Raw genomic sequence first — 16,050 nt, 5'->3', positions numbered from 1 at the left:
GTCCTCTTTCAAGGGTGAAGCATCATCATCATCACAGGCGAGTATGTTTAAAAACTGCTTTATAATTTCTATTGCCAGACAATTCCAACACTATTGCTATTGCTGGGGAAGTTGAACGATGTTTGCAGCCGGTCATAAAATAATTCCACACTTTGTTTTATTCCAACTATCGCTTCGACCCGCTCAGCAATGCATCCCATAAAGCATCGAAATTCAATACCCATCATCAAATTTATGAATAAGTCCTCAAGACACTCGAGAGGCGAATGAAACTTTGCGAGATGAGCTCGTAGAAGAGAGAGAAAAAACAACCCCGGTAAACAGGATGGTAAAATATTCGCATCGCTATTCTGCCCGCACCCGGTTCAGAGTTCACGAATATTGTTTGCTGGTGGTTTGAGTTTCACCCAAAGCAAAACTTTGTCATTGTGCGCAATTGATTGTACAGTACTTGCCTCGCTCGGATAACTCTCGATGGGATATCAAACTTGGCACCTGATCCGTCGATTCCAATTGAAGTTCGTTTTATTGTTCAACTTTTCTATAGGGTGGGATAATCGACGAACGGGATGTATACAGCCATGATAGCCGTACATTCGTTTCGCTTTGTTCCTCCATTCAACAGGAGACACATGCGAATAATTCGCTGTATCCGATAAAGGAATTATTTGATATACAAAAACATTTCATACTTTATTTTTTCATATCACATTCATTGAAAAAATAAATATAATAATAAGACGATGGTTTAAACTCCCCCTCCTATTCCTAAAAAACGACTCCATTAAAAACAGTACTTTTCAAACCGCATCCATTGAAAACAATTTTAAAAATTGCTGATCTTTGCTTATGATTATTATTGTTATTTTTATTGTTACTATTATTATTATTATTATTATTATTATTATTATTATTATTATTATTATTATTATTATTATTATTATTGTTGTTATTTTTATTATTATTATTACTATTATTATTATTATTATTAAAATGACTATTATTATATATAATTTTTAGCACGTTTGAATTTGAGTACGTTGGCCATGTGCATACACGTCACAACTGGACGACGAGTACCGTCGCGGTAGGTCAGTGTTTCGTTGACATGTATCTAGGTAGATTAACACTTTGTTCGAAGTGGTCTTTTCGACACTAGATCGTCCAGGCGATCATAGAAACCTTGAAGGGGGTTCCCCCTATTGGAAACGTTGGAGTTTAGAGGACTTACCTTGGGTAGGGGGACATAACTAAACTCTTTAAAAGAGAAGTCGATAGATGTTGGCTGGGCATAGTCCTTTCCTGACAGTCCGAACGAATCTGACTTGCCATGGTCGGAGTAGATAATATTTATACTCAATAGATTTTATGGGTTTCGTACATTTGGTCTGGAATGTGTTTTTGTGCCAATTATAGGCCAATTATAGTTATGAGGTCCAATTTATACTGTGTCAACTGTTCTAGCCAACAACCGGTGCTACGCTGCGCTTTTAGCGATAAGTTGCTACGCGTTCTCTGTTTGTCTACTTTGCTGCAGTAACGCTTGCGCTTGTGTTATACAGTGAAGCCTCTCTTATTTGACACCTCTCCAATTTGAAAAACCTCTCTTATTTGAACATTTTGCACAGTCCCTTGATTTCCAGTACATTTTTGTTCGTCTAATTTGGAAAACCTCTGAAATCTGAGTCCCTCTTATTTGTGTATGGTGTTGCCATGGTTATTGAATGATGTATGCTCAAATTGGCAATCCTGTTCGCAGCTTCCTATAGCAACAGTTAAGGCTGCATACTAAATGTTCTGTCTCTTTCTTGTTTGGATGTACCTTTCATGCACTTTCCACCTCTGTAATTTGAAAACCCCTCTTATTCGACAGTCCCATCGCCTCTCAAATAAGAGAGGGTTCACTGTAATAAGTTCTGTATAGCAGATATGCAACAATTTTATATAAAAATATTTATCACTATAACAAAAAACAATAACAAAAAAACTCTCGGGTCGAAGATTAGGTGAACAGAACTTGTCGCGAGGTTGGGACTATATCGTACCTTTATAGCACCGGTACTCACACGGTTTTGAGGGGAAGATGCTCAGAAGGATTCTTGGCACCGTATTTGTGGATTGACAATGGTGGAGCCGCTGCAAAGACGATTTGTACAAGCCGTAGCGCGTTCTCTGTATCAGTGCAGGATATCAAGCTCTCCAGGCTCCTGTTTGGTTGACCATGTTATACACATGAAACCGAATGATCTACCCTTTTCCTTTTAGGCTATCCACAGGGAGAGAGGTAGGTCCAAGTTAAGATGGTGAAGACGTACGCCATTAAGGCCTAGGTAACGGATTGGCAGACCAAGGCGCGAGACTGTGAGCGGATTCGGACACTCCTGCAGCAGGCCGGAAGACTGGAAAGCAGTTATAGCGCAAAATAAGTAAATAAGTGTTAAATGAAAGAATGCAGCCAGCCGCTCATGTGCTCACTCTGCAGTAAGCCGCTTACTACAGTTTACAAGCCGTGAGCGCCTGAGAACGATCGGTCGGATCATCGGCTATGTGTTTCTAGCGTCACCATGTCACATAACGGACGTAAAAGCAAGTAAAAATCTTCATCTGTTTCTTCTCGTAATGACCTACGCTGTCATGCTGCCTCTCCATTAAACGATGTAGAATGTAAACCGAAACATGCGTCGGCTTTGTAGTAGTCGTAGCTGTATATCACTGCAAATCACGTATGCCCATAAAAATTTTTTTTCATCTACTTTACAGTTTTAGGATAATGCAAACCACACCATATTGCTGCTCCTTCACGGTTTTTTTACCTTCGTTCTATACAACGGTTTAACTAAGCATTTATGAACAAAAGACTGGTAACAAATAATTTTTAAACAGATGCCTTACGCTTACCACCTAGATATAGCACAAGGAAAGTAATTACTTTATATTTTTTCTCATTTTTCTCATTTTTGCTTCTTCTTCTTCTTCTATTTGGCGTAACGTCCTACGCGGACATGCCGGCCTATACAGACAGGCTTTCGAGACTTAATTCATTACCACGCAGCCGGATATAGTCAGTCAGTCCTTGCTACTGGGGGACGGTCCATTGTAGGCTTGAACCCATGACGGGCATGTTATTGAGTCGTTCGAGATGACGACTGTACCACGGGACCGCCGCTCATTTATTCTCTGCGACGTGCTGACAGGGTCAATTCATCTAACATCGCTTCACGTGGCACGAGGCGCTTGTACATGCTGGATGTCACGTGCAGCCCAGGGTACCACAAGTTGTACATAGAACATGTCCAATTATCACGCGCAATGCTCTCTTATTTGTATTTTCAAACATTTCACGAATGATTTTATGATCTTGCAAAAATGTAATGTTTCGTGAAACATTTTACTTCAAGTTGCTACTGTGGAAAAATACTCAAATATTGACCAAATTTTATAACTCTCACCACTGAGCAACATACACTCACTTCTTGTTTACTTACTTATCCGAGAAAGCACATATTTTTCTCTTAAAAATCGATCACTTCCCGTTACTTGTTTATCACCAGACGCTTCTCAGAATCCACATTACGCCGTCGTATTCCTTATTTCTCAAAGTTCTGCATACGATGCCATACGTACCGATTTCCTGGAACGGCGCAATTATTACGCCCAGTTTGGTGAAGAAACCACGCAATCACACGATTACAGTTCCGCCCTAAATATAGCATAATTTGACAACATTTCTACACTCGTCACCATCTCTCGCTCGCTGTCATTCCGCCGAGATAATGAGATTCGTGAGATCGAAGCATATGCCAGCTAGAGCGCGAAAAAGAAGAAAAAAAAACTGGCATCGCAATACAAACTTGTGCCCCCAGCTCAACCGTATTTCCCTTGGCGTGATAAACACATTGTTTCCGTGACGTGGGCACGCTTCCCCGGCATAATGTGTACTTACACTCCGATAGCCTTTTCCGTCACTTTGGCACCGCAGCACGGCGGCAGCCGATAGCCGGGGCCCGCAAGAAGCCCGACTTTATTTACATTTATATTGCTTTATCCCTCGGTGTGGCGGCGGCGGCCTGGCAGCTTATCCCACGTTGCAGTTCTGAGTATCCAGTTGTCCAGGGCTTTAAAAATGTCATCCCCCGGGCAAACCCGGGCGCATCATAATGACCGCTTGTCCGCGGCCGACAGCACTTGGCGGGGAGGCTGCGCACGGATACCTTGCGCTCTTTCTTGCTTCGGAGCGGGGGGGGGGGGGGTGAAGGAAGGAGCAATTAAGTCTACATTCATAAGCAAGTGAGAGTGACACATGCCCGTTCGCCCGTTGCCACATTAGCGGCGCTTGATCGCCGTTCGCAGTGACGCTGGCCAGTTTCTAGCTTCTTTAAAATGTACCGATTCTTGGAACGCAACAGAAATTGAATTGAAAATTTGCCTTCGCTCCATCCAATTAACTTCACTTTTGTGCTGCGTGTGCAGGACTCGTTAGGGCTTTAATTATCAAGCCGTTTATTGGGCTGGGGTCGAGATGAACCACGATGCCCAGCCACGGAGAGAGAGAGAAATTGGTTTTGCGAGCTTCTCCCATGCCTAATCATAGTTCAAACAGGGCCACAAAAGATCGAAAATGATCAGAGGAAGAGAAAAACGTACCACGTACCACTAAAAACGAAGAAAGACATAATTTACTTCACAAGATCTCGGTGGGATGGCACGATACCGCAAATTGATCAAAAGACCGGTCAGTGATGAAAAAAAAAACACATTATATCTTTTTTTTGCGTCATTAAAATTCTATCGATCCATTTTGGAATAAATCGTTTCCAATTGAAGTTGCTCCACACCCTAAATGTGGGTCATTTAACCTTTTTTTGCGACACTCTGTCATTCCCTTCGGCGATCAAGCAGAATAAAGAATGGACTCGAGGGAAACGACACATTTCAAACGAACTTTGCTGTTAATCAAACTTTTCTTTTCCCACAGCGATAAGAACCGGAAGCGTCGGCGGTGGACGCAAAGTCCAAATGGTCTAAGAACTTCGGAATTGCGCGTTCTGGTTTCTGGGTGCGTGGTTTCACGGCAAGTTGGGAACAACTTCATCGCGAGAAGGAATGGAGTGAACAAAACACCAACAAAAACGTTACACGTAATGACAGCATGTGATAGCATCGATGACAACGGAAAGCTACATTTGCTTCGACCGCCGATCCGACAGCCCCCGACCGAGAAAACGCTCACGAACGCTCAAGTGCATGGGCGCTAGAGCGAACGGTGGTGCCGCGCATTAGGGAGAAAGTTGTTCATCAAATCATCACCACCCAGGCCGGGCCGATCTTGACGGCCCACGAAATAGGGAAAGCTCGTCGTACGGCTGGAAGACGTACTACTACGGCCTGGTAAATATTCATTTAGGCTCCATTCAAGCGGAGTAAGTTTTTATCACGTTCGCCACACTGCCTTGCCTCGTCCCCCCTCCGGACGCACGAATTGCTACTAAGCAACACTCCCACTGCACAAAACCACGCTCTCCAAATGTGAAAACGGATGTTAATTAATGTTATTTAGATACAATTTGCTCGCAAATTTTGCTAACTACGAGGGTGGTGGTGGCACTTGTACCGCTTCCGCTTGCTTGGCGGCAAGATGCTACATTAGTTATGGGTTGTTTGAGTTTCTAGTGGTTTTGTTATTTCGAACCGCACTGTATTTACTTTTGATAAGTTAAAGTTTAGAATAGGAAAAATAGAGAGTGTAGATGCATAATAGTACAGACAACCCCTTTCCGCTATCAATAGAATAAATGTCTCAAGAAATTGTAGTATTAAATCATGTTTTTTTTTAATAATTTTAATAAATCATCATTTAATAAATCATTTATTTGGCAGAATTTAGCTATCATTTACATTTAAGTATAATTGAAAAATTAATAAATTTCTGATTAATACCATTTGCATCACCGACACGCTTCGATTCCAAACCTTCCTAGTATTCTATCTCAATTCCACTACCCAAGCGTAAGGGCACTAGACGTAAATCTATTAGGACCAAGACGACGGCTCACTTCTTTTGGAATGGAATTGTATTGAAATTTTGTGCCTAGGTTATGCAGTTGCTGAACAATTTTTATTTTCATTTTTATATCCCTCGCCAGAAGCTTTCAAACTGATTCTATCTCCTTTTGAGCCATCTCCACGAATTACTGAGATTCAACGTAAATTTTTGCTATTTTATGGTTGAAAGAAGTTCGAAGTTTAGAAGAATTTCTATATTCATTACATTCGTTACTTATCTTGTTATCGATAGACTCTGCTCTGAATCCACAAATTGTGTAATCAACACAAATTGTAGTTGATTTAAATTGATAAAATATTGACTAATAATACGAGAACGAAAGAAAAATGTATGATGCACGTACTTAACGAAGGAGGCCCCGTGGTACAGCCGTCAACTCGCACGACTCAATAACATATCCGCCATGGGTTCGAGCCTAGAATGGACCGTCCCCCCGTAGCAAGAATTGTCTATCCAGCGCACGCAAATGGTCACAGTTTGGAGATCACGGTTTCGTTTTCAGGCTCTGCTCAGCTAACTCGAGGCAATTGTCAAATCTATTCTTTAAATTTGGAGCTTTTCCGTTCCCAATTCCCAACCATTTATGTTAGATGAATGCTAAGAAGTATGTTGAAAGTTAATAATCAAACCATAGTATTCAACCAGATAAAAAATGTTATTTAAAAATAAAAAAATAGGGATATGCCCAGTGATACATGGCTATTACATGAAAAAATGCTTTAATTATTCTGCCACCTTAGCACATCTACTTTCGCCTATCTTTTTTTAACAGATTTAAGGCATAAGGTTTAGCTGACAGCATTGCTTAGCGAGTTCTTCTTCTTATTTGGCGTAACAATCTTAGTCGATCGACAGCCCTGCCAAAGCCCCGAATGAGCATGGCTATCTCTAAATTGTTGGTGTACTCATAGCAGTATAGTTAAAAATTTTGATTCTGTCGGATCGTCGCATCCGATTTTATCTGTCAATGTAATCATGCCGTTTATGTAGGAACAATATGAAATTATTTTTTTATAATGGTTAAACCATTCAAATCATTCAAATTTTCGCAATATGAGCCGAAATAGCGTTTGACAGAAGCGTCCGATATAATCGCATCGGATGAGCGTTGCCACCGCCCTTAGTCCTCCGCATGGGAAGCACGTTACACACTAGTGATGTGCTCTTTGGAGCGCACCCACGACTCCGACTTCGTCAAAATCCGAACCACTAGTTCCGCCCGGAATCGTCCTTAGTAACCTGGAGTCGTCCAAAGTCCTTAGGAGTCGCCCAGAGTCGTTCGGAATTGTTTAGGTGATAAATGACGTCCAAACAAGAGAGTTCCACCCAGAGTTGAAACCGTCCGAAGTCACCCAGAGTCATCCAGAGTCATCTGGAGTCGTTTTTAGTCGTCCGGAGTCACCCGGAGTCGTTCGGAGTCGTATGGAGTCGTCTGAAATCAGTTGGCGTTGGAGTCGTCCCGAGTCGGACACAACGAAATGAAATGCCGATCACAAGTGCATTGCACTGGACGGTTCCTGTTGACTCCGACCGACTATCCGTTACCCATGACGCGCATATTATCAATCATTGACGTTGGAACTGACGAGGGTACTACGGAACCGACAAAAACGACTCTCCAAGAACGACGCTACATGGGTGGATTCTGCCATCATGGTGGAAAACATAGAGTTGATTTTTTTAGATCGTGTCACCAGACACACATCCTATTCAATCCACCTTCAAGTAATTGAATTTTACTCTTTATTTATTTAACATAAATATAACGACTTGAAATGTGTTTTTCAAAATTCGACGATAAGATAAGATGTGTTTGACACCTTTACCCTAGTCTTGAATAACGGCTGTTTCAAAAACGATGTTTTGCGTAAACACGTGAATTGATTGTTTTCTTTCTAACTTTCTTCTTTCTCACTTACCCTCAAACTATGGGCCACAGATACGGCCATAATGCACTGCGGGATTTGGCTTCATCCAAAATCATAAAGAAAAATCACAATTACAGCTGAACAGAAGTGCTGTCAACAAAAGTCAAAACATTTCGTGGGCAAACAGGAACGATGGACGCCGTCGAAACAAAACCACAAATCTGCAACATTCCAGGTTAGAAGTGTGACCTCAACTTGGCATAAGGTTCAAAACATTAAACACCAACTGTTCGCACTTTCAGAAACCAAAATTCAGCCCGTAGAAATCGAGATACTGCCCGTGGTGTACGACATCATCCGAAGGTAAATATGATTTGTGTCTACAGTGTCAGCACAGTTTCTGCACTACTCCGTGCCGGTGAACATTGCAAAGTGAATTCCATCAGAGGCCCCCTACCCGCACCATACAATCGATACTGAGATCGGGCACACGGGCCACACGTTTTGCACCACGTTGCACCTCCGTGTTCCCCGCAAAATTGCTACCGGTTCGCTACAGCTAAAACCAACAAAAAAACATAAACAATTATGTAAAAAAGCGAAATTTCACAACCCTTATCAATGCTTTGTTTGCAATCGTTCTCTGCTCTCCGTTTAGTGTTGAGAAGGATCCGATAGATAACACCGCGAAACAAAAGGAAAGTGCCGAGTGCAGCCATAAGGTACGTGTCGTCATGCGAACAGGAATTGCACAAAGACACAAAGGACTTACCGTGACTTACCCCCCATCGGTCGTTACCAATGTACTTGTTATAGGTCACTGAGCTTCAAAAAACACTCGACGCAGCCCGATCAACCATCCGCAAGCTGCACGGGATCGAGTACAGCAAGGAGGAGCAGCTGCGGCGGCTCGAAAGTTTGCGCAAACAGCTCGCCCTGAAGCAGCAACTGATCAAGAAGTACAAGAACGTCCAGTTCTAGAAGCCCGAACCCGCCGCCCCGAACCGCTCTCGCGATGGTGCTGCAACTGATTCTGCGATACCTGGCCAACAACGAGCAGCTGATCCAGCGGTTGGCCGACTCGTACCCGCTGCGCAGGGCCGCCCAGATGGTGCTGAGCGCGTACTATCGCAGTCGCTCCATTGCCGAGCAGCAGAAGCTGATCGGAATGTCGCCGGAGCGGTTGCAGCAGGCGTTGCGCAGCTTCAAGTCGAACGTGCAGAAGGAGATCGAAAATGCGAAGAATGATTTGGGCAAGAAAAAGTGAAGTGAGCGCACGTTCCAGCGCGGATGCGCATACTAGAGACAAGCGAAGATAAAGGGTGTGGGTGTGTAAACTGTGCCGTGCTTCAATGTAATTAAAATTTATTTTTATTTGTCGAAAATGTGTCGCCTCGTGTTGTGAATTGCAGTTGCGAAACGAAAATAACATTCTGAAGTTTGCAACAATTCATCATTTCGCTTCGGGAAGGGTCAATTTCCTTCGTTTTTAGCTCACTGTTGTCGTACATAGTGCATGCTGTTGTTCTGCGTCAAAGCGCATAATCCTCCAGCACAAGTCCCAATTCAAAACCGATCTCTTCCGTTGCATGAAAATGTCAATATAGTAAATAAGAAATTGTTGATCGTACGGGAACAACGTTACATACTTGATTCGATAGTGCGTGCGTGTTTTTGTTTACGTACATTCGCAGAGGTGCATATTAAGAATAAAATTGCAAATTTCCATTTGCCAGAGGCTATGGCCATCGCGTCTCGCAAGAAAAAAAAACGACGAGCTCGACGATGTCAAAACAGGTGGTAAGAGAGTTGTACCCGGGGGAGCTCCTTGATAGGGTGGTTTTCAACCAAAACCGGTGTGCACTGGTCGCTGATGTGCGAACAGGCCGGCCAAAAAAAGTAATTCGTACTTTACTTTACTGCTGCTCCCGCACTAGTCAGTCAGTGCACACAGTCCAACAACAAAATCTAAACGCTTATCTAGTTGGAAGCAATGGATAGTTTGCTCATGTCAACGGCGACGGCGGCCCCACCGGACGCGGCCGACGATGATGCTCCAGGGGCAGCCACCGAAGCAACCGATTGTTGTGATGCCGCCCCTGAACTACCGGCCGATAACACCTTACCGCTGGCGGGCGGTAAACTCGGCCCTGCTCCGGTGGCCCCCGCCATATTGTTGCGCTTCTTACCACCGCCCGCTGGCCGGTGGTTGCGCTTATCCGTCCCAATGTCCAGCACGGGCGTTGACTCGCTGGTCGGCGAACTGTTGGCCGTGCCATTGTCCATGCCTCCCGCAGCAGCAGCAGCAGCAGCAGTTGCATCCCCGTCCACCGTTGCACTGGACCCCTTGGATAGTGGCATGTTAGCGGAACAGGTCATCCCAGACCCGGACTGCATTCCGCCCACCATCGCACCACGGTTCGATTGCATTTTGTTCGGCTTGGAGCGCTGCTGGATGCTCCCTGGCGTGTACAGCGGCTGAATCACGTTCCCGACCGCTTTCGTGCGCCCCTCGCGGAAAACCATGCGCTGGCCCGGCTTCATGTACTCGGGATTCTTGATGAAGCGGAACCGCACCACGGCCTTGTCGCCGGTGCGCAGGCATTCCTTGGACATTTGCAAGATCTGCGCCGTCTGCCGGATGCTGCCACAGTGTACCATCGCCGACCAGCGCCCGTACTTGCTCGAGATCGTCGTCGGGTGGTGCAGCACCAGTATCTCGCAGTCAAACTCCCAGCAGGCCTGCGGGTTCAGCGCCTGGCTGACCATCACCATGCCCTTGCGTATCTGGGAGCGCTTGATTTTCTTCAGCGCAAAGCTGGCCGTCTGCCCGCTGCGCACCTCGCGCACCACCATGCGCTTGCGGTGGATGCTTTTGATTGTGATCGGCTGAAAGTCCCCCAACGGGTCCGGCCCGAGCAGCAGCGTATCGTTTAGCCGCACTATCCCCTGAAGCGTGATCCCGGACACGACGGTTCCAACGCCCTGTTAAGGGAAGAGCAGGAAATGCTGTTCAACCATCCATCTCCTCCACACCTCCACCCTTCCCAACCGACTTACCGGTACGGCATACGTATCGTCAATCTGGAACTCGGTCGGCAGGGCATCGTTGCCCGTGGTGCGCACGTTCAGCAGGTTGAGGAACATTTTCAGCAGGTCCAGGTTCTCACCCGTCACGTTCGACACTTGAAAGATGGGACATAACCGCTCCGACACGAAGTTGGTGGCGCTCAGCACGACGTCATCGCTCGTTTTCACCATCACCGGCACCTTGCGGCAGCCCTGCGATTTCAATATTTTGTACAGCAGCTTCAAATTCTCCTGCAGAATGTTCGGCGGGCACATGTCGATCTTGGTGACGACGACGAATACCGGCACGGACAGTGCTAACGCCAGCCCCAGATGTTCTTTCGTCATTCCCACGATACCGGAGTTCGCTCCAATCTGCAGAAACAGAAACAAAAGAAACAAAAGGGCAGTGTTTGTAAAATCCACGAGAAAAACCTCAGGCAATCCACATGGCACATACCATCAACATGCCGAAATCCGGCGCATGGCCCGTCATACCGAACACGGTCGTCTTCAAGTACCGCTCATGGCCTGCCAAATCAATGAACGTGATGACTTTGGCCGACTTTTCGCATATCTTCACCCAGTCGAGGGTGCCATGGTCCGGTTTGTTCACCACATTCCCCACACTGTCAAACCCAAGGATGTCATTTCCCACCGAGCTGGTGCGGCCACTTTCAATCTCGTGCTTGTGGCGAAAGAGCCGCTGTCTCGCGAACCCCCGGCCATTGTCCAGCTCGCCGTGGGTCAGCACACCCAGCAGGGTGGACTTTCCGGCGTCCACATTGCCCACGACGGCGACCCGCACCTCGGTGAAATCGTCCTCCTCTACCTTCCGCCGGATGAGGTACTGCCCGGTATTGCCCTGCTCCGCCTTTCGGGTGCGCAGCGGAACACAGTCCGCGCCAAGCATAGCTGCCAGGGATTCCAGCGTTGCCACGGACGCAGCATAATCATCCGGCACGAGACCATTTTCGCTTCCATCTGTGGAGGAGGTAGGAATATGATACACACCACGTTGAATCGTGTATGCTTTGTCACATAGTATGTGTGTGGGTGGGTGTTTGTGTAGATATTTGCGTCTGCTTACCTTCCCCAATGCCAATCTCGTACACCGTCTCACCACGGCTGGCGGAAATACGTTCTTCTAATCGTTTCATCAGCAGATCAAACTGCTCCTCCGTCGGCCCCACCAGAACCGTCTTCTCGCGAATACTAGAGTAATCGACGAACTTCCGGTCGCCCGTGCTGGTACTGTTGGATGATGAAATCCCGTCCGGAAGTTTGCTGCTGTTCGCACCCGAACCGAGCGCGCCCACTGGCGCCTGTTTTGTTGCGCTTGGTTTCATTTTGTTTTAGCGTTTTTGTTTTCGTAATCGATTCGCGCGCGCGTCATAAATGTTCATAACCGTACGGTTGCACCTTTATCCATTCCTCTCCCACACAACCAGAGTGAATGGGGAAGGGGGGGGGGGTTGGTAGCTTATCTGCGGAAGCCTCGGGATGAGCAGAGAAATATCTCTTTGAAAGATATTGCACAATTGGTGTACGGTAGCGTCCGATAGGAAGTGCAACGGCAGCTAGGGTGACCTGGTAAAGCGCGCTTCTTCGTCGTACGATACAACAATCTTCGCTTTTCTTGGTACGATGTGGCAAGTGTACACCTTGCAGCAGCAGAGTGGTTGGAGCAAAAGGGAAACAATCAACGAAACTGTTTTGTTTTGCTTATAGCTCCGTCACATATTCACTTTTCTATAAATGGAGCTGCGGTCGGTTATGAGGTACGATGGGCTGCGAAATATTGCTATCACAAGAGCGCGCCAATTGTGGAACAACAAAGATGGCAACGAATTCGTCCCCTTTTAGCCACTTTCTTCTCTAAACCTGTTGAAAAAGTGGAATTTGGCAATGTTTGCAATCGTCGTCGTTTCCACAAAAATTGATGATGACTACGCACTGTGGGTGAATCGTTCGGCCATGGCAACTGTCACTAGAATGACGTACGGCTCGAACAATGATGCTGTGTGACAGCAGTTTGAAAAGATCGTTTAAAATCATCGAAAAACGAAATGGTATTCCGATATATGTCATACTCAATATACGCAAAGATGGACAGTTTCTAAGCTTTGAGCAAATTGCTCCATAGCTTCATTGGTTTGTTTGTTTTGAGGCGAAAGAACTCCGTTGGAGCCAAAGCCTCTATAAACTATTCCAACAACATTCTTTGTTTTGCTCGATGGCGTATTACAACTCATTATTATATTCATGTCCTTTTCTTACAATGTATTTGGACAAGTTTCATCTAATCATGACCTATATACCCAAGTGCCACAAATCCACTAAACGACCACTAAACGGCTTCTAAACGACTCAAGTTTTCTACCTAAACGGAATATAGAAAGACTTCGTTTAGCAGACGGCAAACGACTCATGCATTCTAAAAATAGCGAAAAAGCTGGTGGCGTTCTCTGTTAGTGGGATACCCCAACCAGTTGAGCTTCATCGCTTGGAGGAGAGCTTTCTCATTTCCTCTGTACTGTTGTATGGTTTCGCATTGAAGTTATGCATCGCTAGAACTAGAACGGCGATACGATTGTTTAAATACTAAACTCCAACGGAAACCACCAGCACTAAAGCAAGTGAGATTTGAGTAATGGTCGTTGGTTTTGATACCCACGTATCTGATCACATGACCATTCATATAGATTTTTGCTCAGAAAGTTAGAAGGCTACATAGGTCATGATAAGATGAAACTTGTTGAAACACATTGCAAGAAAAGGATAGCAATATAATGATGAGTTGTAATACGCCATCTATTGATCAAACCAATGAAGCTGTGGAGCTTTCATTTTTTTCTATGGATATTCAATTTTCCAGTCGTGTAAGCTTAATCTGTGGCGCTTGGGTACTGTTGTATGGGTTTCGCATTGAAGTTATGCATCGCTAGAACTAGAACGGCGATACGATTGTTTAAATACTAAACTCCAATGGAAACCACCAGTACTGAAGCAAGTGAGATTTGAGTAATGGTCGTTGGTGTTGATACCCACGTATCTGACCACACGACCATTCAAATAGATTTTTGCTCGGAAAGTTAGAAGGCTATATAGGTGAAACTTGTTGATAAGATAAGAGATAAGATAAGAGAAGATAAGATGATAAGATGAAACTTGTTGAAACACATTGCAAGAAAAGGATAGCAATATAATAATCAGTTTTAATACGCCATCTATTGATCAAACCAATGAAGCTGTGGAGCTTTCATTTTTTTTCTATGGATATTACATTTTCCAGTCGTTTAAGCTTAATCTGTGGCGCTTGGGGAACAACGAAGTCTTTTTAGATTCCCTTTAGGTTGAGAGCTTGAGTCATTTAGAAGCCGTTTAGTGGTCGTTCTCTGGATTTGTGGTACTAGGGTTATAATCTGACAAACTCATTGCATTAAAGAAAGTTGCAGTATAATTTATACGAAATTATTTGATATTATAGAGATTTGCTATACATTTTTATCGTTTAAACTGTAGATCATTTAATCAATTTGATTTGGAATCATTGATTGATATAAAAAAAATAAATAATAGCTAAAATCCTTTTGTACAACAAATATTTCCGCGCTGTTGTGTTTCGTGACCTTAGTGCGATGTTTTCTAATGACGATTTATCGATGTTTTATTTGACAGCAGCCTGATGTTGACAACAATGTTTTCCTAGAAACAAAACACAACATTCTCAAAAACATATTCTACATCAATTTACACCATAGCATAAGAATATCAACTCGTAGCATGTACCACGAGAAGCAACAACGAGAGCTGTGCGCGTTGCATGCGCTGAACAACCTGTTTCAAGGTATGGAAAAACAAGGAAGGAAGATTGTTTAGCATTGAGTAAACAAATGATCTTATAATGCCCTCACAGACAAATCGTCCTTCACCAAATCACAGCTCGATCAAATCTGCCAAAATCTCTCTCCAAATGAGTACATCAATCCGCACAGGTGTGTCGTGGTCGCGAGCCGGTGCTATGGGAAGGTCGCTTACTAAATACGCTCTTTTTTACATCCAGATCCATCCTGGGACTCGGAAACTACGATGTGAATGTTATCATTGCTGCATTACACATGAAAGATTGTGAAGCGATTTGGTTCGACAAGCGAAAGTATATACCGTACACGGCGGTGAGCTTGGATTGTTACACTAGCTTAAACACCCATCTCCCTTTTCCAGGGATCCATCGCGAATCGATACATCGAAAATAATCGGGTTCATACTGAACGTTCCAAGCAACTACAAGGTGGGGTTTGTGCGGCTGCCCATTCAACGTCGACACTGGATAGCCATTCGACAAATTAATAAAGAGTACTGGAACCTAGACTCCAAGCTGGATGCTCCCCAATGTCTAGGAGATGTAAGTGTTGTACATGCCTCGATTATTACCTTGTGGATTAATGCATCGCGGCTATTTTTGTGAAATCACAGGAGTCGAACATGCTACAGTACCTACGAGAGCAACTGCAAAGCAATGACAAAGAGCTTTTCGTCGTGTGCACATGCGAGGTGGACAAAACGCAACAATGGTTACTACCGGACAACGAACAGCGGTGAAGGAAATACGGGAAATAGATTTGTACATGGTTAAAACGCCTTGCTTAATCTGATTGCATCCGTTTAGCTCCTGACAGTGATGTTTGTCGTGTAAAGTATTTAAAGAGGCCAGTGTAAGCTGGTTATAACTTATCTACTATTAAAATGTTTTTGGTTGGGAAGGATTTCCCAGCCCGATGGTTGATTGTCGATATTAAGTCGATCATCAGAGCGTTCAATATGGATCCTTATTTAATTTAGTTTTTAGTTAGTATTTGATTTCGTTGCTTTCAAGATCGAGACCTTTGTAGTCAAACTTTGTGAAATTTTTGTGAAAATTCGAATAATGAGAAAAAAACTGTAATCCGCAACACGAAATTCAAATTAACACTATAAACCTTGACTATGATAAAATTATGTATTCACCTTGGAATAAACAATCCCGGATAATGCGGAGCGGCGTAC

General features: G+C 44.4%; 4 protein-coding genes across 4 annotated transcripts; 3 read left to right on the top strand and 1 right to left on the bottom strand.

Annotated features, from left to right (window-relative positions):
* The first annotated feature begins 8,038 nt into the window (after positions 1–8,038).
* LOC120894473 (mediator of RNA polymerase II transcription subunit 9) lies at positions 8,039–8,939 on the top strand. Its single transcript, XM_040297072.1, has 4 exons — positions 8,039–8,167; positions 8,235–8,295; positions 8,591–8,654; positions 8,749–8,939. The coding sequence occupies exons 1-4, from the start codon at positions 8,125–8,127 to the stop codon at positions 8,911–8,913; spliced, it is 333 nt and encodes a 110-aa protein (XP_040153006.1). The 5' UTR covers positions 8,039–8,124; the 3' UTR covers positions 8,914–8,939.
* Positions 8,921–9,317, top strand: LOC120894474 (protein NCBP2AS2 homolog). Its single transcript, XM_040297073.1, has one exon. The coding sequence runs from the start codon at positions 8,948–8,950 to the stop codon at positions 9,197–9,199; it is 252 nt and encodes an 83-aa protein (XP_040153007.1). The 5' UTR covers positions 8,921–8,947; the 3' UTR covers positions 9,200–9,317.
* On the bottom strand, positions 9,281–12,966 carry LOC120894472 (GTP-binding protein 1). The gene is made up of 4 exons (XM_040297070.1): positions 12,092–12,966; positions 11,462–11,985; positions 10,993–11,376; positions 9,281–10,917 (listed from the first exon to the last, which is right to left on the bottom strand). The coding sequence occupies exons 1-4, from the start codon at positions 12,348–12,350 to the stop codon at positions 9,913–9,915; spliced, it is 2,172 nt and encodes a 723-aa protein (XP_040153004.1). The 5' UTR covers positions 12,351–12,966; the 3' UTR covers positions 9,281–9,912.
* A 1,724-nt stretch (positions 12,967–14,690) lies between these two features.
* LOC120893993 (josephin-like protein) lies at positions 14,691–15,824 on the top strand. Its single transcript, XM_040296281.1, has 5 exons — positions 14,691–14,851; positions 14,921–14,999; positions 15,068–15,160; positions 15,229–15,409; positions 15,481–15,824. The coding sequence occupies exons 1-5, from the start codon at positions 14,788–14,790 to the stop codon at positions 15,604–15,606; spliced, it is 543 nt and encodes a 180-aa protein (XP_040152215.1). The 5' UTR covers positions 14,691–14,787; the 3' UTR covers positions 15,607–15,824.
* The last annotated feature ends 226 nt before the right edge of the window (positions 15,825–16,050 follow it).

The sequence above is a fragment of the Anopheles arabiensis genome, chromosome 2, assembly GCF_016920715.1.
Source record: "Anopheles arabiensis isolate DONGOLA chromosome 2, AaraD3, whole genome shotgun sequence".
NCBI lineage: Eukaryota > Metazoa > Arthropoda > Insecta > Diptera > Culicidae > Anopheles > Anopheles arabiensis.
This window is presented reverse-complemented; position numbering and strand designations above follow the sequence as displayed.